At 45.4% G+C, this 25,581-nt stretch overlaps 1 protein-coding gene across 1 annotated transcript in view; it reads left to right on the plus strand.

Moving 5' to 3' along the window:
* The window catches only part of DCAF17 (DDB1 and CUL4 associated factor 17), a 497,543-nt gene that overhangs the window by 222,634 nt on the left and 249,328 nt on the right, over positions 1–25,581 (plus strand). Inside the window, exons 9-10 of the mRNA XM_086956119.1 lie at positions 7,024–7,129; positions 10,257–10,399. Of these exons, the coding sequence (XP_086812245.1) occupies positions 7,024–7,129; positions 10,257–10,399 (249 nt within the window). The remainder of the gene's footprint in view (positions 1–7,023; positions 7,130–10,256; positions 10,400–25,581) is intronic.

A 25,581-nucleotide genomic window follows, 5' to 3' on the forward strand; every position in this document is an offset into this window, starting at 1 on the left:
GGTAACAGTGTAGTGGAACGAATGAACCGTGACTTGAAGCAATCTTTGACAGCTCGAGTTATAGGCACTGGCAGAAACTGGTTAGCCCACCTCAATGGCGTGCAGCGTGCGCTTAATAATCTCCCTAGAAGGTCTCTGGGTGGGCGGACCCCGTACGAAATGCTCTTTGGTATCAAGATGTACGTCCCTGACCTCGACGGTCTAGACTGCAAGGCCCAGGCCACGGCCTTTGATGTAGATGAACATTGCAATGTTTTACAGGATCTACAAAAGACCAGAGACAGTCTAGCAAAGGAACATTTGCCCTCCACATCGGATGATGCGTTGCAGATCCCGGTAGTTGGCTGGCTACCCCAAGTTGGAGAACTGGTTCGAAAGAAGATCGATAACAAGAAAGAGTTTGGTCCCTCATATCGTGCACCGGTTTGAGTTCTTGGAGTGAAGGGCACAAGAACAGTCATTTTACCACCACTTCCGGGTCGTAAGGAAAACAGATTTATTTCTATTGACAATGTCAAGACACACAGGGTGGCCGATTCTTCATAGCATGACACCGTCTGTATCCTGTCCTACCATGGTGAGGCATTCTGTCCTGGCAATAACTTCTGGTGCAGAACAGGAGGTGTCCCTCGAGATGCCTGCCATATCCAGTCCTTTATTAAATACTATTCCTGTTACTAACATTGATGAGCTGAACTACACCTATCCTGCTGATTTATCGATGCCTGATTTGCAGACTCGTTTGGCCGACCAGTCCAGATTCTCTTTTGACTCTGTTTCGGAACTTTCAAAGAAACCCTCAACTATTGCAAAATATGCCACGTTGTTTAAAAAAATTTTTTTAATTCCCACTTGGACATACATTTGGTTGGTCCTATTTTCATTTTACCTTTTTATGTCAATTGGTTTTGTGTTTTATTTTTTCCGCCTGATCGATGGTCACTACGTTAAAGAAAGAACAGGAATTCGGTACCTTAATGGAACATTGGCCCCTCTTTCCTCTTCACATTCAGCACACAGACTGAAACGAAACTTGAATGCAGTCAACATTACAGCTTGGCCTGTCCTTGATGGGATTGTGTGGGATGCGGTTAGATTTCAAATACATGGGCCCACTGAAGTGATTAATGTTCCGAATGTGCTTAGAGTAAACATGGGAGATGTGATTAAACAAAATATACGTTCTGATGATTGGGATATTCAGGCCGTAGAAGCATTATTTTCTGATTTAAAATACTATGCGGCTTTTGATGAAGAAGACTTATATTTAGATTCTATTAATTATGGTGATTTGTTTTGCTTCCAACATTATGGTAATCATTTTTTCCATAAGACGAATTCCAGGAGGGTTGCTGTGAATTACACGCAGTGGGAGCAATGCCCTGCTCCTTTACTTGGAAGCTCCAGTACATTTCTGAAAAAATACAGTTATTTTACAGATTTCAATCAATCAAATCCTGAGTCATTTTATTTCAGAATGACAGAAAAGTCCATGTCCAAGGTTAGACTGACCGATACAAAGTTGCTGTATTCGAAGTCCTTTCTAGACAAATTAGCTTTAGATGGCTACGAGTTCTGGAAGGGAATAATTGACCTTAAATCGGTTTGGGGTACCAAAGATTGGCAGGTACAAGGCACTGAGGCTTTGCACCGTGCATGTCTCATCCCAAATTACATGTTGTTTCTAAAGTCTACTATTTCCCAGACAACATGCTTTGGATTGGCTACTTCTAAAAAATTAAATACACCAATTATCCCCGAATTAGAAGAATATTCAGGTTGGGGTAATTTTTCTGAATTGTCTATTCGTGAGATACAGTCTCTAATACACAATTCGTCCTTTAATGTATCCAGCTTGGATCCAAAGGGTTGGCTGTTGTGGCAAAAGAGTTCTGATTCATGCCAACGTCGATTTCTGGGGTTGGCTGAAGGGTTCACACAAGTGCGACCAGATCCCCGTTTTGAAACTGATTATACTGTCACCACTTACTCTGTAGGGAAACTGTGTCAGAATTGGTTACAACATTCCACGTTAGCTGCAGTTAAACTACATCTGTCTCAGTTGACTGAAAATGTGGATTTAAATGATTTTATAAAAGGCCCAGCTAAGGGTAGATCTAAACGGTGGATTTATGCTGTTTACAATGAAATTTGGAAAGTGTCTCAAATTGAGGCTGCAAAGCGCCTAAGGGCAATTGACCAAGCAAATTTGGAAAAAGTACTTGCAGTGGTCGATAACAGTATTAACACGCTTTCTTCCCGAATTTACACATTAAACAGTATTGTTTCTTCTGTTGTTGACATTGTGCATGATGAAGTGTCCGTATTATATCATGGTCAAAATCAATTGCGTTCTGTTATGCAGTTTGCATGGACATTACAGACTCTGAAGGCTGGTCGAGTGCCTTGGAGTTATATGAACGTCTCATCACTATTTGCCCCATTTAATTTGACTGACAAGCAGCGCATGCTTTCCATGCGAGATGCATCATTTTCTATGTTACACATTGAGAAGTTAGAATCTTTACCCTTCTCTGTGGCTGAGGCGGCTGCTGCTACATGGCTTATCCATGGTATTATTACTTTACCATTTGCTCTGTATAAATTTACAAATTGTATGAAATATATTGCTATAGGGCGATATGAACCACTAGGCAGTGCTTTCCTACATGAGACATGGTCTTTACCATATACATACAGATGTCTGAAAGAAGGAAAGGAAGTGAATCTGAATGGTGAAGAATGCACACAGTCGCCTGACCGTTCACTGATATGCAGGCACATCCAATTGCAAGGTTCTTGTAATCAGGACAGGCCGAATTTAGCCTGTGTTTTAAAAGGCACACCGGTTCCTGCAATAGTTCCCACATTCACTTTATTGTCTAACGGTAGTTATTTACTTTTGAACAACGAAATGTGTTGTGGGTTAATGGTCGTTATCGCCTATGTGGTTACTGTATCAGAACGTGTGGTGTGTTGCAAGAACGTGTTATATCCACCCACCCATGAGAATTCAGATGTTTCCATTTGGCCGCGAATCCCAACCTTGAGAGCGGAGTTCAATGGTTTGAGCCGAATAAGAGCCCTATTGTCTCAAAAAGAAGTGGCCCTGAGCTCAGCCCGTGAAACTTAACTAACTAGTGTGGCTCACTGGTTAGAGGCGGCAGACCCGAGAGCAGAGGACGGCCCGGGACCAGGGTTCGATTCCCGGCGCGGCAGGTTTCTGGACCAGGGTCAGCGGACTCGATAATTCCCTCGCCTCGGTGCCCACTCTGATCAGCGATCACACTCGGCAACTCTGGGCATTAGCTTGCCTCATCTTCACTAATGGCCCCACCAGACCGCCGGGGATGCCTGGTCTCACCCTGGAGATACCCATTAAGGGACCATCTCTCAGGGAAGCCAGGAAGGGTTTCGCAGTGGTCGAAGCGCCTTGGGACCCTCCGGGTAAGTAGTGCGCTATATAAATGCCTATACATACATACATACATACATACATAGCTAACACACGCACAGAGGTGCAGGCGCTTTTAAATACTGATTTGCCGTTTCATTTCTGCGAGCTGGTTCATCAAATCTTTAATGCCTCCTCCACGTCTGGTCTCGCACATTTTTTTAAATTGGTTAGCAGTGGTCTCGTGACTACGTTTGAAAAAGTATTTGGTATTATCCCTGCGTTTTTTCATTCTATATTCGCAAGTTTGTTTGGCGGATGCCCTGTTTTGCTGGCTTTGGCTGCAGGCGTTCTGGTGATATTTTGCTTTATAAAACATGGATGCCCATCCTGCGCAAGAAAACGCTCAGCCCCTACTGATGCTGTTACGCAACCGGATGCTTGATTACTATGGCGCCTTACCGCTTGCGACTTTAAGCACGGCTTTTGGATTATCGTTTCGATTTTCCTATTTCACATGTGTCCAGCCTGTGTTTCATTGCCTGAGCTGTGATTTCGACTGGGCCATTGATTTGTGTCTCTGCTTACCGACTTCTCCTGACGTCGATTTTGATCAGCTGATGAGCCCCGTAGTTGCTCACGAGTTGGTTTGTTCTGGCGAAAGGGTTATGGCCATGGCAGCGATGCATGGACTAATGGGTCAGTGGGACATATTCGCAGCGGCGCATGACTTTCTGGCACATAGCGTTCTCGAGAACCCACTGAGTTGTCCTCTGATGTTGCTACAGGATTCGGTGCTAGAGGAGCACGTATGTTCTTTCCTATTGCTTAATTGGATGGCTGAACTGTTTTCGGATGATGACAGTGATTTCATGTTGGAAGCTGTGGCTACCTATTTTGCATATTCTATCCACCCATGAGTGGCTTTGGAGACTTTCACTATTATGGCACGTGACTTTTTAGTAATTCTGAATGGTGCCTTTTCTATTACGAACATTGGACTTTTATATGTTCTGGGCCTATGATTTTATAAATGGCCTCAAGTTCAAGTTTTTTTTATATTTTTGTGTGGCCACTATAGGCATTCATACATATTTTGTATTATTGATTTTTATATACATTTACATACATTTAGCTTGGCTCAATATTGTTGAACTCTGCTTTCATGTTTTGCCTTTCTTATAGTATTGGCTTATTTTTTTCCTTTTTTGACCGTCCTCGGATCATTGGGGGGGTGTCATATGGTTACTGCGTTTCTATATATTGTGTTAAGTTAGCATGAGTTTATTAAATGTTTAAACACCATATTTTCCTTCGGCTTCAGTTTGCACACGACACCTAATTGTTATTGTAGCTTTCAACCTAGACGAAAGCTGTGATTTATTGAGAATAATATGTTATTGCTCTGATATCAGTCGTGCTTGGTACACTTGGTACAACTGTCTGCACACTGAGAACTGCACCCTCTAAGAATAACCTAACACAAGGTTGCTGAAGGCCTGATCCTCGCACCACATTAGACATAACACAAATTATGTTGCTGCCAACATTGGGCTCTACGCGGGTTTAAGATAGAGTTACAGGGAATGAATCAACACACTTGATGCTTCGCATGCAGAGAGCTGGTAGCTGTTGATGTGATCTGCTCCTACTGACCATTAGAGGTAAGGGCCCGCCCTGCTAAAAGCCCAAATGAGACCTTCTTAGATTTAATATAGTATGCTAAATAGGGTGCGCGAAATATAGGTGATACAGAATTTCTATAGATTTTGCATTATATTATGCTATCACCGTTCGCTTATTATGGACTAGTGACTATGCTGATAACTCTGATTTTTATAATATGTATATTGATATTATATAAGATACTGCGTTTGAGAACCTTGCATTGAAAAATAAACATTTCAAACTTGCACGTGTGTTTTTTGACTCCCCGTTTTGGTTTGCACTGATTATATAACGAAAGAGTGTTCATGTGTTCCACGATACCTGAGGTACCCTAAGTTCATGTTCTGGATTGTCTAAGTCATTGGGAAGTTATTACTACCAATGAGACACTGTAGCTAGCTTGGTAAGGGGATTTCTGAAACTAAGGTGACTTTTGGGTCACCCTACCTCGCCCAGGTTCTGGATCTCTGTGCACAGTTCTGTGGGAGAACGGAAACCCTGCTACAGGGTTTGCGGTTCGCTTTTTGGAAGGGGTGTGTTTAGGGCATCCATTCTAAATAGTGAATCCTAATGGTATGCATGAATGTTTTGTGACTGTGAATGCGGTGGCAAAACATTCACATTTTACCACCTACTTCAAGTAGGTGGTAATCCATTCGCAAAACGGTAGGGGTCCCTTCCCCGACCCTTCCCCTTTGTGAATATTTGTAAAATAATTTTTTAAGAGTAGGCAACGGTCCCACGTACTACTGCCTGCTCCTAAAAAATGATAAGAAAACTTTTCATTTTTGTTTTTGTAACGCATCCCGTTTTCCCTTAAGTAAAAACGGGCTGCATTTCAATTTGCTTTATTTAAAAGCAATCATCGACATGGTGTTCTGCTGAGCCCAGCAAGCCACCATCCCTGTGATTTTTGCGTTCCTAGGGGGTTGCAAATTGCGACCTACCTCATTATTATTCATGAGGTAAGTCATTTGAATCTCAAAGATTCACAATTAGGAAATCGCAAAACGATTTCTTTATGCATCTGGCCCATCGTTCTTTTACTTCGATTCATTAGAAATATGTATGTTGTAGTTATTCCATAAATGTGAAATCCCTGTGGACAGAAGTGCTACATACAGCAACAAGTCTGTGTATATGGTTGTTTGCAGATTGGGTGGCTGCACAAAAAATAATAGATGAAACATGCTAATAATGGCAACACAAACATGAACAACATTTATTATATATAAAGTTGTAATAAACGAATCAAAATCTACGAATTATTTACAAAGTATACTTATTTACTTTATTTGGAAGCAGGTAGTTGGTTAGTTTGTTGAATAGCCAACCAAATTCCTGTCTGTGGAACGCTGTAGATGAGTGAGAGGAGATGTGCATTATTGTGTTTCCAAGGACCGAGCTGAGGAGACAATTTTTAGTCTATTGCACTATTCATTAGGGGCTTGGCTGCTAGAATGGGAGCTGTGAGACGATTTTTCTAATGCTTAGTATTTGCAACCCTGCGTAACAAATTGTCTTCTTTGCATTTTTTGTACACATGGTGCCCTCTTTGTATACATAGCAGAATGACTGTTAATATGATTTATCACACACTAATCTTTACAGAGCTGCAGTCAGTTGTTGTGTTGTACACCGAAAACTAGTTTTCTGGTTGCAGTCATCTCTAAAACGTTTATCTAAGTAGTTAAGCATAATTTTTATTCTCATTTTTCGAAATAGCTTTGAAAGCAAAACATATAAGATATTATAAGGACCGCAAATATGATTGAGTTTAGTACGTATGTTTTGTGTGCTTCTTGTCTTCTTGTCTTTTTCCTTATAACTGATCTCCTCAAATTGTTCCTCGATAATTTAGTTACAAGCATATACCTTTGCATTTAGAAGAGTTGTCTATGGTTACGTTTGTATAATTCCTAATAGTTATGCTAATGAATGTGTTCCTTTATTTTTTTTAGTGTACTCAGCAACAACTCGATTTAGGTAAAAAATGCAACTGGAAAGGCTCTTCTGGAATTGTGGGAGACTTTCCTTTTGGTGTCCCTTGCAACGTTAAAATTACAGGTACTGCCTCATCTCTAGATGGTCGTATATTTTAAGAGACCAATAACCTGCCCTTTATACTTACAGAGGAAGAGTTTCCTCACGTGACATAAAAGGGCACAATTCACAAAACAGTTAATATGCTATTGATTTAAGTCTCATGCACACGTGCAAATTCGTGCTATTGATTCATTGAATGTGAAACTGCACGAGTTAATGTATTTCCTGTAATTGCACTTGTTAATGAATTTCCTTCCACTGAATATTCCCGCAGTATGGTATAATTTGTTGCATTACTGTCTGCTCACAGCGACGATTGTGAGGGCTCCGGGTTGGGGGTCAACTTCATAGTATGTAAACACACATAGCCTTCCATGATTAAGAAAATTCACAAATGTTCACAGACAGGCATTCCCTCCCTGGATAAAGTCAAACATTAAATCCAGTCAAGCACAAAACGAACTCATTATCCAGGATGAGACTGGGGAAGGAACACCCCCACAAGTGTTAGGTGAATGTGGACACAAGCTACAAAAGTTTTTAAAATTAATTTTAATATAGCTGAGCATTTTTTTTTTATTTATTTGAAAAGTTTTATATAGTGCTACTAGACCCGGGGTATCAGAGCACTTTACATGAGTTACAAGTTAAATAGTTACATCAATTAAATCAAAGAGTCACAGGGGGAGGAGGAGGGGGAGGGAATACACAACGGGAAAAACTAGGAAAACAATGACAGATGTCTGGCTGGGTAGGTGACTGCTGAAGGGGTGAAACCAGGGCTAGACTCCTCTTTAGCTGCATATGAAAGCTCCACCGGGCAACAGCCAAGGTTGCTCGTGTATCCAGGTGAGTACAAACAGTTTTGACGCCCATGGAGCGCCATCAGAGGTCCATCAGAAGTTCAGAGGAACGTTATTTATGAGTTACATATAGTGCTGGCTAGACCTGAAGGTATCAGAGCACTTTACATTTGGATACACAATGTTACTGAGAATGAAAACAAATACACATTACATAAAAAATTAAGCAACAAATTGGGAGAGGAAAGAAAGGTGAGATAAATAGAGAGAAGGGGGGAAGTGTGAAGGGGGGGATGAATGAAAAGACGGCAGGAGAGACGAAAGGACGTCTGCCCAAAGTCCGACTGGGTAGGTGACGTCCGAGGAAGGAATCCACAGCCCATCACCCCAATAGCTAAACAGGTAGCTCCATCGGGCATCAGTCAGATTGCTAGGTCTCAACTGACGAGGGAAAGTTCACAGAAGAAAGTCCAGTGGATAGACAGGGTGGGAACTATGAGCAAGGACGGGTGAAGGCAAAGGTCAATAGCTGGAAAGAAAAGAAGAGTAGAGAGGAGGGGGGTAGGGGGTATGGTGAAGAGGAGAAGGGAGGAAAGTCCATTAGAGAGACGCAGGAGAGTGTACCCAAAGACTGACTGGGTAGGTGATGGTCAAAGAGGGAAATCCATAGCCATCTCCCCTTTAGCTCGCGAGGTAGCTCCACCGGGCGTCAGTCAAAATGTCTAGGTCTCAGCTGCAGATGGAAAGATCTCCGAGTCAAGTGTCATGGAGGGTGAGCAGGAGCGGGGTCAGGTGAGGGCTGATCTAGAACAGGACGATGACCAATGATTTTAGATCAGAAGAGATACTTGAACATAGTTTAGCAATATAAACATGGCTGCAAGCATAGTTACAAAGGTTTAGTGGACACAAGAAGGTACACCATTGACAGTTAAAGTATTTAGGCATTCAGCAATCTGTACAGTATAATTGAAGTTACAAAGTGCAATTAACTGACATAAATTTTAATTTATCACCCAAGAGGGATTTATCACTGGAGAGGGAATCAAGGTGCTGTCCATAGGCACAGGGAGATTAAGTGGTTTGCCCAGAATCATGGGATGTTGAGCAGACGCCGAGACCCAACTCCCGAGTCAGTAGCTCTGATTCGGCACCACATCCTCTCCTGAAGACCCGGCCATCTTGGGTGCTCTCTAAAATTCAGGAGTACAATACGAATTGTAACTAGACGGATTGAGTTTTTGCAGCAATCGCATACAGTACCATATTTGCACGCTAGGAAAGGCAGTGCAGGCAAGAATTACACTGAATCCGTCACCCATCACGGCCTACAAAAGTTATTTACATTTTGTGCCGAAGATCAATTTCAACTCTGTATCATCCCCTTCTTTAGATAAAGGTACTCCTTTGACAGTAACTGACTGTGCCTTTCTTCACTCACTTGACTTTCTAAGCAAATCAATGCATCACCGGACAGCACCTAAAAAATAACACATAATACGAGTCCTGGTGCTATATTTAAAACTGATTATGAAGATAAAAGGGATGTTTTTTCTTTTTTAAGAATGTAGACAGTTGTCTTAATAAGTCAAGCGGAATAGTTCCTCTTAATGATGCTTAGGGATTCCCGCATATTTTTTAAAATGTTGTTTCCGTGCACATATACTTACATATCGTAAGGGCTGTAGCATTGTTAAAGGCCCTCTTCCCAAGTTCAGCGTATAATGAGGGAGAAGGTCTTTAACAAGTGGTACAGCCCTAGGTACTATCTAAGTTTGATAGACTATAATGCTGGTAGGACCTTCTTCCCACTGAGAGATTTATGTCCTAGATTAAACAAGGAGAAACAGAGAGACATGTAATGGATTGTTGGAGCAGAGGTCTTTACCTGCCATTAGTTGCCTTCTTCAAGGCTATTGTGTTCAGTTTGGGCATGCAGTGGTATGTTCATTTAACTCCTGTTAAGGCGATCCTCTGCAGGCCACCAACAATGGTGCAGGTAAGTCAAGTAACATGTAGGAGCTGGTCATGTATCTGTCTACCTCCTCTTATTTTCGAATAGTCCCAAATCACAAAATATCAGTGTTCAGCATAGCCCAAAAATGGGAGGTCCCATTCATAAATTAAAGTTTGGTGCGATTTGCGTCATTGGTGAACAGCGCTTTTGCACAAATTTGATTTGGGCTTATGCACGTCTAGTAAATCCTCTACAAATTGGTCCGCTTCGTCTTCATGTGTTGTTGCGAGTGGCATCAAGCCAAACACTTCTCCTGCTCTAAGGGGATGGCTTCAATGTCCTCCTTTTAATGGTTTGCATATATTTGTTGTTTCCACTCTTGTTTCAGAGAGTCCGCCCCTGCTGTTTGAAGTTTCTTGCTTGGAAAATGCATTTCAGATCGGAGGGTTCCCTTGGCATTACATCATTACACCCAACAAGAAAAAGGAGAAAGGAACCTATCATATATGTTCTCTGAACAACAATGTCTTGGTAATGTGCAATTTGTTCGGATCTAAAATTGTGTTTAATGGTACATTTACACTGTACATTGATAGGAACCTTGTATTGTTTGGTTTACCTTGGAGGGGAGATCAAATTAGCATGTGTTTCCATTTCTGCATAGTCACCATGCTGCATTGTGTGGATTTTTTAAATAATGGATTATCTGAAAAGACACACTTGGTAGTTCTCCTTTATTTAATTATTACGTTCGGACACTGGCTTTTCGTACACACAAATGGAAAAAAGTCAGAGAAAACAGTTAGTAACAAAAGGATGTGTGCAAAAATGTAACTCCTAATGGAAGGAGCTTAGACTCGCTGCCTATAATAGACATGATCTTGCAAAATTATTAACAACGCTTGGAGAAATGTCCAAAGGCAAATTTAGATTTAGGAACTAGCACAGCACGCGCAGAAAAGAGAAACTGGAAATTGTCTTGGGCAAGTGCATTACCATTGAGTGTCATCGTCTCGGATGTTTTGTTTCATGGCGTCTAGGTTAAGGGGGAGTCGCAACATGTACAGGAAATGGACAAGGTGACTAGAATAATTCTCTAAATGTCAAACATTGGCAAAAATAGGTTATTGAATCTCAGCAGTTACCATGTCTATTATTTACTGCATGGAGGACCAATGGTGGTATGTCTGTTCAATATTACTTTTATAGACTGCACATACTGTGGATGAGGCAGATTTCGCCGAAGCTGCTAGGGAGCTCTGTCATGTCTGAAGTCTGTTGACGTTTTGGCAGTACTAATCTTAAGTCTAGCTCACCATTAGCTGGTGTTAGCTGGTTATAACGTGCTTGAACGAATGAAGTAGTCAGTCAGAAGTGAGCTTGGAGCCATATTTCCAGCGGTGTCTCTTGGAAGCTATCTTCTGGCCACTCACTGACAAACAGTTGCTATCCACGCTCTGTGCTGCATGATGACTTGTGTGCATGCTTGCTAATTTTCCTTATGGGACTGAGGGCCATATGTATCAATGTTAGGTTTTGCGATTCTCAAATAGCGAATTTTCGCAATTAAGGAATACCTCCCCATTCATTCCTATGGGCCTAGAGGCCCATAGGAATGAATGGGAAGACATTCTCAATTTGCGATTCCCAATTAGAGAATCGCAAATTGAGAATGCAATTTCACGTGTGCCAGGGTGTCAAAAGGACACCCTGTTGCACCCCTGAAATGAGCATGGGTGCACATGTGGCGCACATACACGCTCTAAGGGCATGTATGTGTGCCACATGCCACTTTGAAAAATGCAAAAATGTGCATTTTTGAAAAAATTGCAAATTACCACCAACTTGTAGTTGGTGGTAATTTGGCATTCCTTATGCCATATTCGCACAACTTCGGTGCTTCATACATTCCATTTAAGGAATCGCAATTTGCGAGACAGTTGTGCTTTCATACATAGCACTAGGCCAAATTGCGATCGCAAAGGCTGAAATTCTGCGAATTTCAGCATTTGCGATCGCAATTCACCTTGCTACATATGGCCCTTAGTTGTTGGTTCTGAGATTGCAATACTCAGCCTCATGGTAGGAGGACTTGCTTGGTATGGAGTGGGGAACTTCATTATAGAAAATGACCTGTCTCCAGTTACTTTCCCTCAACCCCACCTGTCTGCTCCACTCTGTGCCGCACGATGACTGTCAAATTGGGCATCTTTTCTTTTACTTAGTCAGCACTATCCCATTTCAAGAGGTGGAAAGACAACAAAGTGGTTGGCTCCTAGTTTAAATAGTTCATTAAGCAGGGCATATATGGTGTACTGCAAGAGGACGATCAGGCAATTTGTCTGCCAAGCAATAATAGACCAATAATAAAGTCGAAGATTGGAGAGACACCCTCCTCCCTACCAGGTCTCAAGGAAGGACCCCTCCTCATTAACTCTAAATTGTTGGTTGTAACAGGGCCCTGGGCATAGCATTGTCTCAAATCTTCCCTGCAAAGTAGTTGTACAGCAATGTGAGGGTGGTATAGGATGCTTCTTTCTACCAGTGGTATGCCCTTGGGTGAGAAACCGCTTGTGCAAGAAGCTTGGCTTTGGCATATGCACATTTTTCTGACACCAGATGGCTGGCGAACTCCAACGCAGATACTTGACAGCCATCGCTTAGTGCTGGCTCACTTTGTGGATTCTCCATGCCACTACTTAGCTTGCAGCTGATACGCTCTCAGCCTCGCTGCAGATCTGAAGGAGTGTGACAGGGCACACTGCACAATTTGACACCGTTTTTGTAAAGTATATGATGTATAATGTTGAATAGGTTCATGACCGTTTTCAAGCACTCTCCTGTCAAGTCTAGTTAGTCAAAGTATTGCAAACTGAGACTAGCTGTACTTGGTGAAGCATGATTGCAAGTTAATCATTTGTATGAATTTGATGGCTTGGAAAGACACTGCAAAGATGTTATAACACTACTCTGATTTTAATTGAAAAGTGTATGTGTAGACCTATCACGATCTCAGATGGATGCCAAAATGTGCCAGCAGGCTAGTATGGATGTTGCATACTGAACCTCTTGCCATGAAGGTGATTAGATCAACAGTGGTTCCCTCATGTGGTTCAAATCCATGTATTGTGGAAAGGAAGAAACCCTCATTAATTCAACATGTATCCTATGTCTTGCTGCATAATAAAGGGGTGTGGTGGGACATATCCTTGCCTAACGCACCTATCAACGTGCTCAGGCTTTCCTAAGGAACTCGCTTTAGCTCCAAGTTTGTCAAATGGACTTTATGTCATCAAATGCTCAATAGGTACCCAATTTCTTTGATGCTCTCACAATTGTGGCAGATCAGATACTCGCAGTACGAGGCACCCATATTTCCCCCAGTTCTCCTTGCTTATGTAATTTTCTGGTTCCATGTGAAAACATTTTGAAAACATTTTTTGTACAAAGCAGACGCCAAAATATAGGCTTACAAAATCTCAACCTTATTTAAATATTTCCCTGTTAAACATTTCACCTTTTAATAATTATTTACTAAAAATCCTGCCAAACTCTCTCCTCACATACTTTAAGATTAGGCTAATTTACTATTCTAACTACCTACCTTCCTATTTGCAGGGCAGACACTTACTAGAAGATTTAAGTGGGGGGTTAAATGTTTTCGGTGAGATATTTATGCAGGTCGGATAATAGTAGTCTATATTTTGGAATTTGTTTTTGCAGTTATAGTTTTTATATCCTAGAGATTTTCTTGCACAGTCATATTTGTTGAACTCCCTCCAATATTGTTGCATTCATTTGTTTTTTAAAACTGCACTAATGAGCGCTGCCCATGCCGCTTATCATCAACTGTGATGTCAGGTACAACGTAACTTTTTTTAGGCTGCATGAACAGTGTTTTAAGAGGCGGACATGAATGATTGTGTAAACCTGGTCTGTTTTAAAGTATTTGTATTCGAAGCAAAGAAGAATGGGGGACTAGGATCCAATGAATATCCAATATCTAGGCTCCGAAGACAATAATCCAACCCAAAGAGGATGTACTGTTCCTAGCAGAAAGAAAAGAAGACAGAGCGGCGGACGAACCATGGGTTGGGAATCCTAAAGATTATTTCTTGGTGCCCTCACACATCCCTGGGGATGTCATGCTTCATCATTGGGCGTGCTCCTCATCGGGCCGGCACTGCAATGTCCTAGGGGCCCCACAAAGAATCGTTTTAGCAGAGATCTTTTTTTATTAATTTCTTGCCGTATGAAGAGAGGGGTATGTGTGAGGGTGTCCTCGATGTGTGGGGTGTGGTGATTGTATATGCATGAGTGAGGAGAAATTAAAACTGCCTCAGAGATACCAGGTTAGATTTTAAGGAGATGGCTTTCTTAACAGGATAAAAAAAACATTAAAACAGGTTAGGGCTATTATAGGAGAATAATGTACCCAAGTAGCCCCAAATCTGTGGGTTTAGTCAAGTTGTATGTAGTCTAGTCGACATATTTCGTGCCCTGAGGCCCAAAAAGGATCCGCAGCGGTTCTTCAGGACCTAAGAACAGAACAACGAGGCTAGCTCCAACCTGTTTTTATGATTTTTGAAGCATGCCATTCCTAGGGTGTGTGAGAGCACCATAGAATAATCCTTAGGATTCCCACTCTTTCGTCCACAGCTCTGTCTTCATCTGTTTCTGATAGGAACAGTGCTTTCTTTTTGGTTGGGTTAAAGTATTCGTAACCTGTATCAGCAGTAAATATGTTTTTTATTATAGCTGCTACAATAAACTAAGATGATCTGTTTTAAACCATTATTGAGCATCATTTCCCTGCCACCACACCCATATACTTTGAATGGTTCCACACTCTGAGGAAGATCTCAAAACAATTGTATTGGCTATTGTGGGGTTGCAGCCAGCAAATTGTAATATCTGGAGAATGAGACTTAATATACCACTTCATCACTGAGCCTACTGTTAATGGTTCCATGGGAATACTTCTGTTACACCAATGCTTATTTTTTTCCATGATTGATTTGGGTTTCTTGTGACAATATCATGAGCTATTTGCCTGCCACTCAAGTTATGCACCTGAAGCCAGAAGCGAGGGCTGATATTGAGGGGGAAGGCCATTTACCTTTATGTTAATGCCCTCTGGAATGTTCATTAATGTGGCCATTCAGTGAATACAAAATACCAGTCCTGCAGGACTAGCAATCGCCAACAATATACATTCTAGAATGTTCCTTTGTTTGATAATGTCAGCTTGAGGTTTGAGACATACTGTGACATCATTCACCGGTTGGCCACATCTGAAAGAAACAGTTAGTTATAGATTCCTTACCTTAGAATTACCCCCAGGCGTCAGACTGGATCCGGAAAGTTTTTCGTCAGCAGTACCCCTGCGCGTCGAAAGGTGGCTCGGTCGGCTCTGCGTTTTTCGTTGGCATCGTAGTAGCCAGGATGACGTTGCGGTACCTACTTAGACGCCGCCCTCGCGCGCTGACGTCACTTCTTTCTTTTTCCGTGCCAGGAAGCGCAGATCCGAGGAGAGCATTTTTTTGAAACTTTTGTTGACTTCGTTTTTGAGTCTAACATCGACTCCTGGTGCACGAGAGAGGCCCGGCTTCAAGGCCTGCGGTTCCCATCCCCGACTGATGTTGGTGACGGATCCGCAGCGCGTGTGCCTCTACTGCCTAGAACACGACCATGACCTCAAGTCGTTCTCCGACTGCCGAACCATGGCCCGAAGTCTTTGCGGGAGCAGTCCCGAAAGCTGCTCGAGGCCCGGCAGTCGGCACTGTGTTGTTCGAGGTCCCGGTCGCGTGGGAGTTCAAAGGACCAATCATGGAGCCATCATCACTCCTTTTCTAAGTCTTTGCACTCAGGGTCAGGCAAGTCAAAGCATAAGAAGAAGTCGAAGAAGCATCGTCGCTCTTCGACTTCCCCTCGCCCGTCAGCTGACGCGTCTAAGAGTGCGTGTGGTGCCACCCCTGTGGCTCCGTGTGTGGAGCCTACAGGGTCGACTCAGGCCTTCCCTCCCTTCCTGGGACCAGGAGCGACCCCTGCTCAGCTTTGTTAGTTCTACGAAGAGATGCATTCCATGTTTGGGCAGCCCGACTCCGCCGGTGCACCCACAGGCCCCGTGGACTCGGCTGGGAGTCCTAGGCCTTCAACTCCAGCGCCTCCGGCCATGGCAATGCAGGGCCCCCTTGGATCCAGGCCTGAATCCGGATTGGTGCCGGTCGACCTCGTTGCCCTCCCACCGGCCCTAATTCCACCTGCACAATGTCCACAGCCGGCTTGACCTCCAGCCGGATCCAGCGCCGATGGGTACTTTTGTGCCTGCATTCTACCCTGGTCATTTTCAGCCAGTTTGGCAACCAGCGAAGGGTGAGGAAGACTGGGAGGGGTCTGGTGACCTTTTAACTGACCAGTTGGAGTACGACCAGGACTGGAGAGAGGAACTGGGGGACGCCAGTGGTCTGGACACCTTACCAGACCTTGGCATGTTGTCTCCTCATCCCGTGGATATGGAGGACGGAGTGTCTTACGCTGTAGTGTTGCATAGGGCGACCAAGGCCCTAAACCTCGAGCTACCTACTGTGACAGGCAAGACTAACCTCCTGACAGGTGTTTCAGCCGGCAGCGAGCTCTTCGGAGGCCCTGCTGCTGTTTAATGAAGCCCTCACGGACATCCTTTTGGGCACTTGGTCCAAAAACCTCGAGCTACCTACTGTGACAGGCAAGACTAACCTCCTGACAGGTGTTTCAGCCGGCAGCAAGCTCTTCGGAGGCCCTGCTGCTGTTTAATGAAGCCCTCACGGACATCCTTTTGGGCACTTGGTCCAGGGCCAACACAGGGGCTCCTGTGGATAGGATGATTGCCCGACACCACTGGCTGGCCCCATGCGACCCCACTTTCCTCTCCCAACATCCCTCCCCAGAGAGCTTGGTGGCCCAAGCTTCAACTTCCCAAAGCGCATTCCCTAACGCACCACGGACAGGGAATGCAAGAAGCTGGATCAGCTTGGGAAGAAGTTGTTTTCTTCCTCCAGCCTAGGGCTGCGGTGGCAAACACAGCATTCCTGTTGGGCCATTATTCCCACTCTGTGTGGGATACGGTGGCGCAAGTGCTGCCTAAGTGTCCGGAGGAGGCCTGGGCCGTACTCTCTAGTGCTATTGCCGAGGGGAGAGACATAGCAAAGTTTACCATCTGCTGTGGACTGGACACTGCCAACTCACTGGGTAGGACCATTGCAACATCAGTGGCGCTTCGCTGTCACGCCTGGTTGAGATCGACTGGCTTTTCTGAGGATGTCCAGAACACTTTGATGGACATGCCCTTTGATGGCCGTCGCCTTTTCGGTGACAAGGCAGACAGTGCACTAAAGCGCTTCAAGGACTCTCGGGCTATGGCCCAGTCCTTAGACCTCTACACCACGCACCCTGCACCGTCTGCCTTTTGCCCCTTTCAGGACGCTTATTTTCACATCCCCCGTCCTGCCGGCCCGCCGGCGTTACTTGCGGTTCACGGTAGGCCACAAGTACTTTCAGTTTACTGTGCTCCCCTTTGGCCTTACTAGGGCCCCTCGGGTGTTCACAAAAGTGATGGCGGTGGTTGCAGATCATCTGCGCAGATCAGGGGTTCCAGGCTTCCCCTATCTTAACGATTGGATGTTGAAGGCGGACCTCCTGCATTCGTTGGGGTTCTTCATCAACGTGCCGAAGTCACACCCGACCTCCTCTCAGAAGCTCCTCTTCATCGGGGTGGTTCTGGACACAATGCAGTTTCGGGTTTATCCTCCCGAACAACGATTTCGGGATATTCGGGCTACAATTCCAATCTTTCAGCCTCTATCCCGGGTTTTGGTCAGGATGACCCTGAGGCTGCTGGGCCTCATGGCCTCCTGCATCATGCTTGTCGATCATGCCTGTTGGCATATGCTGGCTCTGCAGTGGGACCTGAAGTTCCAGTGGGGGCAGCATCAGGGGAATCTGTCCGATTGCGTCCAGATCTCGGAGTGCACTGCACAACAATTGCAGTGGTGGCTCACGTACCGGGAATTGGGTCAATTGCAGATACCTCCTCCTTGCCCAACCAGAACACACAGTGGTGACAGATGCATCCCTTCTGGGATGGGGTGGCCACATGGGAGAGCCGGCGATCAGAGGCCCCTGGTCTCCGGCAGAGTCCGAGCTCCACATCAACCTTCTGGAGCTTCGGGTGATCCGTCTTGCACTAAAAGCATTTCTTCCCTCTGTCTGGGGAAGAGTAGTGCAGGTGTTCACGAACAACACCACTGCCATGTGGTACTGCAACAGGCACGGTGGGGTCGTGGACACTATGTCAAGAGGCCCTCTGTCTCTGGACATGGCTGGAACATAAGGGCATATCCCTGGTGGTTCAACACCTGGCAGGTTCACTGAATGCCAGGGTGGACGAACTCTGCCGCAGGTGCATGATGGATTACAAATTGCGTGTTCACTCGGAGGTGATGCAAAGTCTCTTTCAACAGTGGGGAGAGCCTTCTTTAGATATATTCACCATCGAAAAGAACATGCAATGTCAGCAATTCTGTTTGTTGGAATTTCCAAGGCGACACCCACTAGGCGACGCTTTTCCTCGCGAGTGGAGTTCCGGTCTTCTATGCGCCTTTCCGCCTATACCACTTCTGCCCAGAGTGCTGAAGAAGATCAAGGGTGACCGGGCCCAAGTCATTCTTGTGGCTCCGGATTCGGCACAAAGAGTCTGGTATCCCGAGCTACTCAACCTGGCCATCGATCCTCCCATTCAACTGCCTCTTCAGGAGGATCTTCTGTTGCAGCAGCAGGGGACGGTCCTCCACCCGAACCTGCCCAGCCTCTAACTCCTTTTGTGGAGATTGAGCAGCGGCAGTTGACGTCATCTGACTTGCCTCCTGAAGTATGTGATGTAATCTTGGCAGCCAGGTGTCCCTCCACTAAGACAGAATATGCCTGCAGATGGAATACATTTGTGGCATGGTGCACAGCAAAGGCTGTGGATCCCCTTTCTGCCCCTCTTTCTGAGGTTTCCTGTTCCACCTGTCTTTATCCCGGCAGGTCTCTGCACTGGGCACTCTTAAGGGCTACCTCACGGCCATTTCAGCCTTCCTCAGGCTTCCTGATCAGCCTTCTCTTTTCAAGTCCCCTTTTGTAAATAGATTTCTTAAAGGCATTACTCATCTTTTTCTTCCTGTTCCCTTAGTAATGCCTCAGTGGGACTTGGTTCTTACTTATTTGATGTGTGCTCCCTTTGAGCCACTACATAACTGTCCTCTCAGATTCCTTACTCTGAAAACTGCTTTTCTGGTGGCCATCACCTCTGCATGCAGGGTGAGTGAGCTGCAAGCTCTGTCTTCCAAGCCTCCCTTTCTTGCTGTTCATCTGGACAGGGTCGTCCTAAGAACTCGACCTTCCTTTTTTCCAAAGGTGGTCACTTCTTTTCATATTGGCCAAACCATCACTTTGCCCAACTTGTTTCCGTCTCCGCATCCTTCAAAAGAGGAAGTATGGCTCCACCGTCTGGATCCAAAATGTGCACTCTCCTTCTACTTGAATCGAACCAAACAATTCTGGGTGGATGACCAGCTTTTGTTGATACGCGGGCTCTAAGAAAGGTCGGCCTGTGCACAAACGGACCATTTTCTGTGCATTAAGGCCTGCTATTCTTTGTCAAAGAAGAAGCCTCCGGTGGGACTGCGCGCTCATTCTACCAGGGCGACGGCAGCTACTACTGCTTTGGGACGGGGAGTCCCCCTACATGGCATCTGTCAGGCAGCTATGTGGGCATCGCTGCACACGTTCACCAAGCACTACTGCCTGGACAGCCAAGTCCGGAGAGACGGCTTCTTTGGCCGTTCTGTTCTCCAGGTCTTCCTGGTGTGAACTTAGTTTTCAGACCCACCTTTGGGGTTGGTATTGCTGGGGTATCTATTCTAAGGTAAGCAATCTATAACTACCTGTTTTTTTCAGATGAACAAGTTACTTACCTTCGGTAACAATAGATCTGTAAGAAACATAGGTTAGTTATAGATTCCTTACCACCCCACCAATCCTCCCCATTCTGCAAACTGACTTCTAGGGTTAAGGACATCCTTTCAGGGCCCTAGTTTTGTGCACCAGTGGTCAGTGTCTTGCATGGCTCTGCACTTCTGGCATGGAAAGTCGTGTGCAGAACTGACATCAGCGTGCCAGCGCGGCGTCTAAGTAGCTACTGCGACGTCATCCCTGTGACCACGACAAACGCGGAGCCGACCAATGCCACCTTTTGACTCGCAGGGGTACTGCTTACGAAAAACTTTCCGAATCCAGTCTGACGCCTGGGGGTAATTCTAAGGTAAGGAATCTATAACTACCCTATGTTTCTCACACATATATCGTTACCGAAGGTAAGTAACTTGTTCTTTAACGCTATTAAACCATGGTCCCTAGGATAAGCCACGGTTAGAACTCTTTATGAGGGTTTAGACTGAAAAACCTTTGAAATTCTGTGTACACAAGTTATACATCTCTAATTATAGGAAAGGGAGGACAACTACGGTGAAGGTTAATTATCTAAATGATATTTCATTAGTTAGTCATCTTTCTGCACTTTCTGTCTGGTAATTCATGGTTTGAATATTATAATGCATATTTAGAGGCACCGACCTTAATATTAATCTTCATAAAGATATTTCCTAGATATTACATGCACTAGTTTGCCTTCACATTAACGCATACTTCCAGGAGGGCAAACTGACATAACATTGCTGTACCTGGTTCGTAGTTGCTCGCCCTTGCCAAAGTCACACATGCAAATGGTTTCATCATTGATTACATTTTTAGGTCTCGGCCTGCGAAAGTCTGCGCACATGCGCAGTCGAGCTGGCGAGATTTAATGATATGAGGGATTTTCTACTAGCGAGGTTAAGCCCTGCCCCTCTTCTCCATTGGCTGGCGTCCTAAACGGTGCTCAGCCATTGGAGAAGAGGTCCAAGTGACGTTCTTCTTTCTCTCTAAGCCCCGTCCTTTTCAGACTGGGTTACTTGACTTACTGCTGAAGTAAAAGGTTTCTTATCTTCTTTATGGGTCCAGATGGCCCCATAAAGAAGATAAGGAACCTTTAACCCCAGCAGGAAGTCGGGGCACCCAGTCTGAAAGGGACGGAGCTTAGAGAGAAAGACGGCCACGCAAAGATACGCTCCCTCCAACCTTCTGTGTGACCACATGTGTCTCTTTGAAAGATACGTGAGTTAAAATGTTTTTGTTCCCATAATTCTTATATGCCTGTTTTTTATGGCATATCTCAATTGTATTCCCACGCAGGCTTTTGGGGAAACTGCCAGACTTGTACAGCTTTTCTCCCTATTACTTTCGATGCGGGTCTCGCCTCTAACGATGTCCAGTTTTGAGCGTTTGAGAACTGTTCCATGCGAAGCGCTCTGGTGCCTCTAGGCTATAGCCGCGCTTTACGAAATCACAGAATTAAATCAAATAAAACTGTTAAATACTTTCTATCGTACTGCGGGAATGCAACTCGGTCTTAGGTAACCAACACCATTACACAAGGACTTACTCGCCCACTTCGTCACTGAGTATGATTCACCGATCAACTACGTCACCTAAACCACTCTCTTAGAACAAAGACGTGACGTTCCCGCCCTACGTTTAGGCAATTGTCCAATCATACGATGCAATACTAGGCGAACTGCAGCAGTTCCATCCAATCATCGTACCCCCTTGTTAAAAGAGTGGGCTAGGCAGCTCGCCCGAGCCGGGGGAGTTGAGGTAACGGCGTTGTTATTGTTATTGTTATTTTTGATTTATAACGCGCCCAATCACCTGCAGGTCTCTAGGCGCTCGGAAATCGATGGTACAAACAATAACTTAGCAGCACAGAGAAGGCATCCACTAGCCTAGGTAGCACTCATGGACCTTCTAAACAGCAGTGTTTTTAGCCCCTTTCTAAAGCGTAGGAGGTTCTCTTCCCTGCGCAGCGACTCGGGTAGTGTGTTCCATAGCTGAGGAACTAACACAGAGAAGGCTCTACCTCCCTTGGTTACAAGTTTGTACCGGGGACAGACCAATAATTGAGAGTCTGAGGATCTAAGAGTTCTCATTGGACTGTACACCACCACGCGGTCTTTGATGTAGGCGGGCGCCAAACCATAAATTGCCTTATGAGCTATACACAGATTTTTAAATTCCACTCGCTCTTTAATAGGGAGCCAGTGAAGGCTCTGTAACAGGGGAGATGCTTTGGATCGTCTTGGCAGCCTAAAGATGAGACGTGCAGCATCGTTCATAACAACCTGTAACCTATTTGTCAGGGTTTTCGGCAGGCCGAGGTAGAGGGCATTTCAGTAATCGATCCTCGAGATCACGGTGGCTGCGACAATAGAGCGCATCATGGATTGGGAGATGACGGGTACTAGCTTCCGTAGCTGTCGAATAATGTTGGTGCAGCTACCCACCACGGAAGAGATCTGATTGACCATTGATAGGTCGCAATCTAGTTTGATCCCCAGGCTCTTTACATTCAGGCTGGGTTTTGGAGCCGGGCCAATAGAGGTCACACCATGGTGAGGTGGCAGATGAAATCACCAATACCTCGGTCTTGTCTCGGTTGATTTTTAAAAGATTTTCCGTCATCCATTGAACCGTGTACCTCAAGATGTTCTGGGTTTGGAGTTGTGCGGCACTTGTGTTATCGACACTCAGCAACAGCTGCGTGTCGTCCGCATAGTTAAATACTGTGTAGCCCATGCGCGCCAGAGAAGCAATCAGAGGTTGCAGGTAGAGATTAAATTGAAGTGGGGACAGGGCCGAGCCCTGGGGCACCCCTCATTCTAGCGTCCCCACTACGGAAGTTTCTTCCCCAAGTTGTATTCTTTGGGTCCTTCCCAAGAGGAAGGATTGCAACCATCTGAGGGCCAGGCCTTTGATACCAAAATCATTCTTTCCAGAAGCAGAGCATGGCTGACGGTATCGAACGCCGCTGAAAGGTCTAGCAGAATCAGGGCGCTCGGTTTCTTACTGTCAGCCAGGCCTCTCAATTCATCCAGCACCGAGAGCATCACCAACTCAGTGCTGTGATGCGCTCTGAACCCTGCCTGTCGTTCATGAAGTAGGTGGTGAGACTCCAAGTACATGGACAGGGATTTTAATACATGTTGTTCCAGTATTTTTGAGAGGAATGGTAACTGAGAGATCGGCCTGTAGTTCTTTAGCACTGCAGGGTCTGCGCCTGGTTTCTTCAGCAGAGGTCTTACACGTGCTTCCTTAAGTTCTGCTGGTATATGCCCTGTCTCCAAGGATCTATTTAGGAGGGAGATGACACGTTCCTCCAATAAGGGACGGGCTACCTGAAAGATTTTAGGTGGGGACGGGTCCGCTGGAGATCCGGATTTGATTCTATCCATCAGCTGTTCCAGACTCAGTGTGTCAATCTCTGGAAACAGTGCGATGGAGCAATCAACTGGTTTATGAGGGGCTGTAGGTATAACCATCCCATTTGCCATACCGCTTTTTATCTCCTGGATAATAGTTCTTACTTTCTCCAGAAAGTATCCCTGAAAGGTATTGCAATTTATGGGGGACTGGGAACTGTCGGGTTTTTTAGTCCACTCCGACAGGATCTTGAAGGTCTCTTTCTGAACGTTGGCTTTTTGTATGCATTAAGAGAGGTTCAGTAGAGGTTCCTAGCTGAGTCCTGTTTAGTTTTCCTCCATCCTCTTTCCAGAGCTCTGAGTTTCCTTTTATGGTCCCTCAGTGATGGCGTTAACCCATCGGGCCTCCTTAACAGGTCCTTTTATTAGCTTCATTCTTTTAGGTGCTATCTGGTCAATAGCTAGAGTCAAGCTCCGCGTTAAATCCGCATATTGCTGGTCCAGGCTATGATCTGGGCTCGGGGACCGATCCCTTGGCAAGAGCACCTTGGTCAGGGTTATCAAATCAACCTCTGCCCATTTACGGATTTTCCTGACTTCCGGTGGTGGGTTATTTATTTGGCCATTAATGCGTATCTCACAGGATACAAGATGGTGATCAGACCATATACATGGGGCTACCTCTTTAAGTGCCACATCTGGGTCTGTAGTCCACACCAGGTCCAGAACATGACCTGTGATGTGTGTGGGAGCCTTCACAAGTTGTTGAAAACTTAGCGCTGACATCAAGGTGTCCAATTGGCGCATAGACAGATCCCAATGGGGTTTATCCCAATGTAGGTTAAAGTCTCCTGTGACTATGATTTTCGTATAGCGGGTACATAGGTCCGACATAATGGGGCCAAATAGATCATGGAACAGTGGGGTTGCATTGGGAGGGCGATAGACCGCTAGCACCACCCAACATGAGTTATTCACTGTGACTTTCACCCCAAGTAGATCAGCCAGGTCGACTGTCTCTGACAGCAGTCTTTCCACTGACAAAGCCTTTTTAAAAAGAACCGCTACCCCTCCCCCGTGCATTTCCTGGGCGGTTATGCTATATAGCGTCATAGCCGCTAGGGAGAGCGGCAATGATGTCCGGCATCGAGCTATCGCCCAACCAGGTCTCTGTTAGGGTCAGTATGTCTATCTCTTTGTCTTGCAACAGATTATAGACTTCTGCGTGGTGACAGTGGAGTGACCGGGTGTTTAGGCTAGCTATTTTCAGTGAGGAATACAACCCTGAAGGGGTCGCATTATGGGGAATAGATATCGCGTATTTTTGAAGTTTCAGCAGGGTAGCGCAATCCAAGCGTGCCTCACCTTTATCCAGGCTGCGCAGTTCCTCCGAGGAGTAGGTACGCCGTAGGCCAGAAGTCCCCGCCCCCGGGCGCAGATGGGCTGGACTCTGGCGTGACTCCGGCGATGCTCCGGCGAGCCCGCCGCGTGCCCGCTGTGCGTCAGCATGGCTGCCTTAAGTACCGGTCTAGCGTACTTCTGACGACTAGACAGCCCCAATCCTTAGCCCTCACCTAAGATGTCCGCCGTTCTGGCGGTGTGGTGCGATTCCAAAGGGACAGGGATCCGCTCTAAACGCAGTGTTTTACCAGTTTAAATGCAGGTATGCAGCAAGTGGGAAATTCAATTTTAAAAGCAAGGTAAAAGTGTCAAAATCAATTCCAAACAAAGCGGACAAAAACGGGAGTTTTAAAAAGTGCTATATTGCTCCTGGTGAGCGCGCTGTACTCTACAATCTAGTAGAACTCCTCTGTATTGCCCAAGTAGCCAAGAGGCAATTCCCAAGTGTTCGGCCGCCTAATTTGTCTGCCTTAAGTACCGGTCTAGCGTCCTTCTGACGACTAGACCGCCCCAATCCTTAGCCCTCACCTAAGATGTCCGCCGTTCTGGCGGTGTGGTGCGATTCCAAAGGGACAGGGATCCGCTCTAAACGCGGTGTTTTACCAGTTTAAATGCAGGTATGCGGCAAGTGGGAAATTCAATTTTAAAAGCAAGGTAAAAGTGTCAAAATCAATTCCAAACAAAGCGGACAAAAACGGGAGTTTTAAAAAGTGCTATATTGCTCCTGGTGAGCGCGCTGTACTCTACAATCTAGTAGAGCTGCTCTGTATTGCCCAAGTAGCCAAGAGGCAATTCCCAAGGGTGGCGTAAGCTACCTTTGTTAGTTTCCCGTTGGAGAACGAGAGGTCGGTGCTCGGGAAAGATGACAACTGTGGCGGCGACTCACACTACAGCTGCCGGAACTGGCTCCGGCTCGGAAGGGATATTAATCGGGGATTG

The sequence above is a fragment of the Lissotriton vulgaris genome, chromosome 2_1 (assembly GCF_964263255.1).
Source record: "Lissotriton vulgaris chromosome 2_1, aLisVul1.2, whole genome shotgun sequence".
In the NCBI taxonomy this organism is placed as follows: domain Eukaryota; kingdom Metazoa; phylum Chordata; class Amphibia; order Caudata; family Salamandridae; genus Lissotriton; species Lissotriton vulgaris.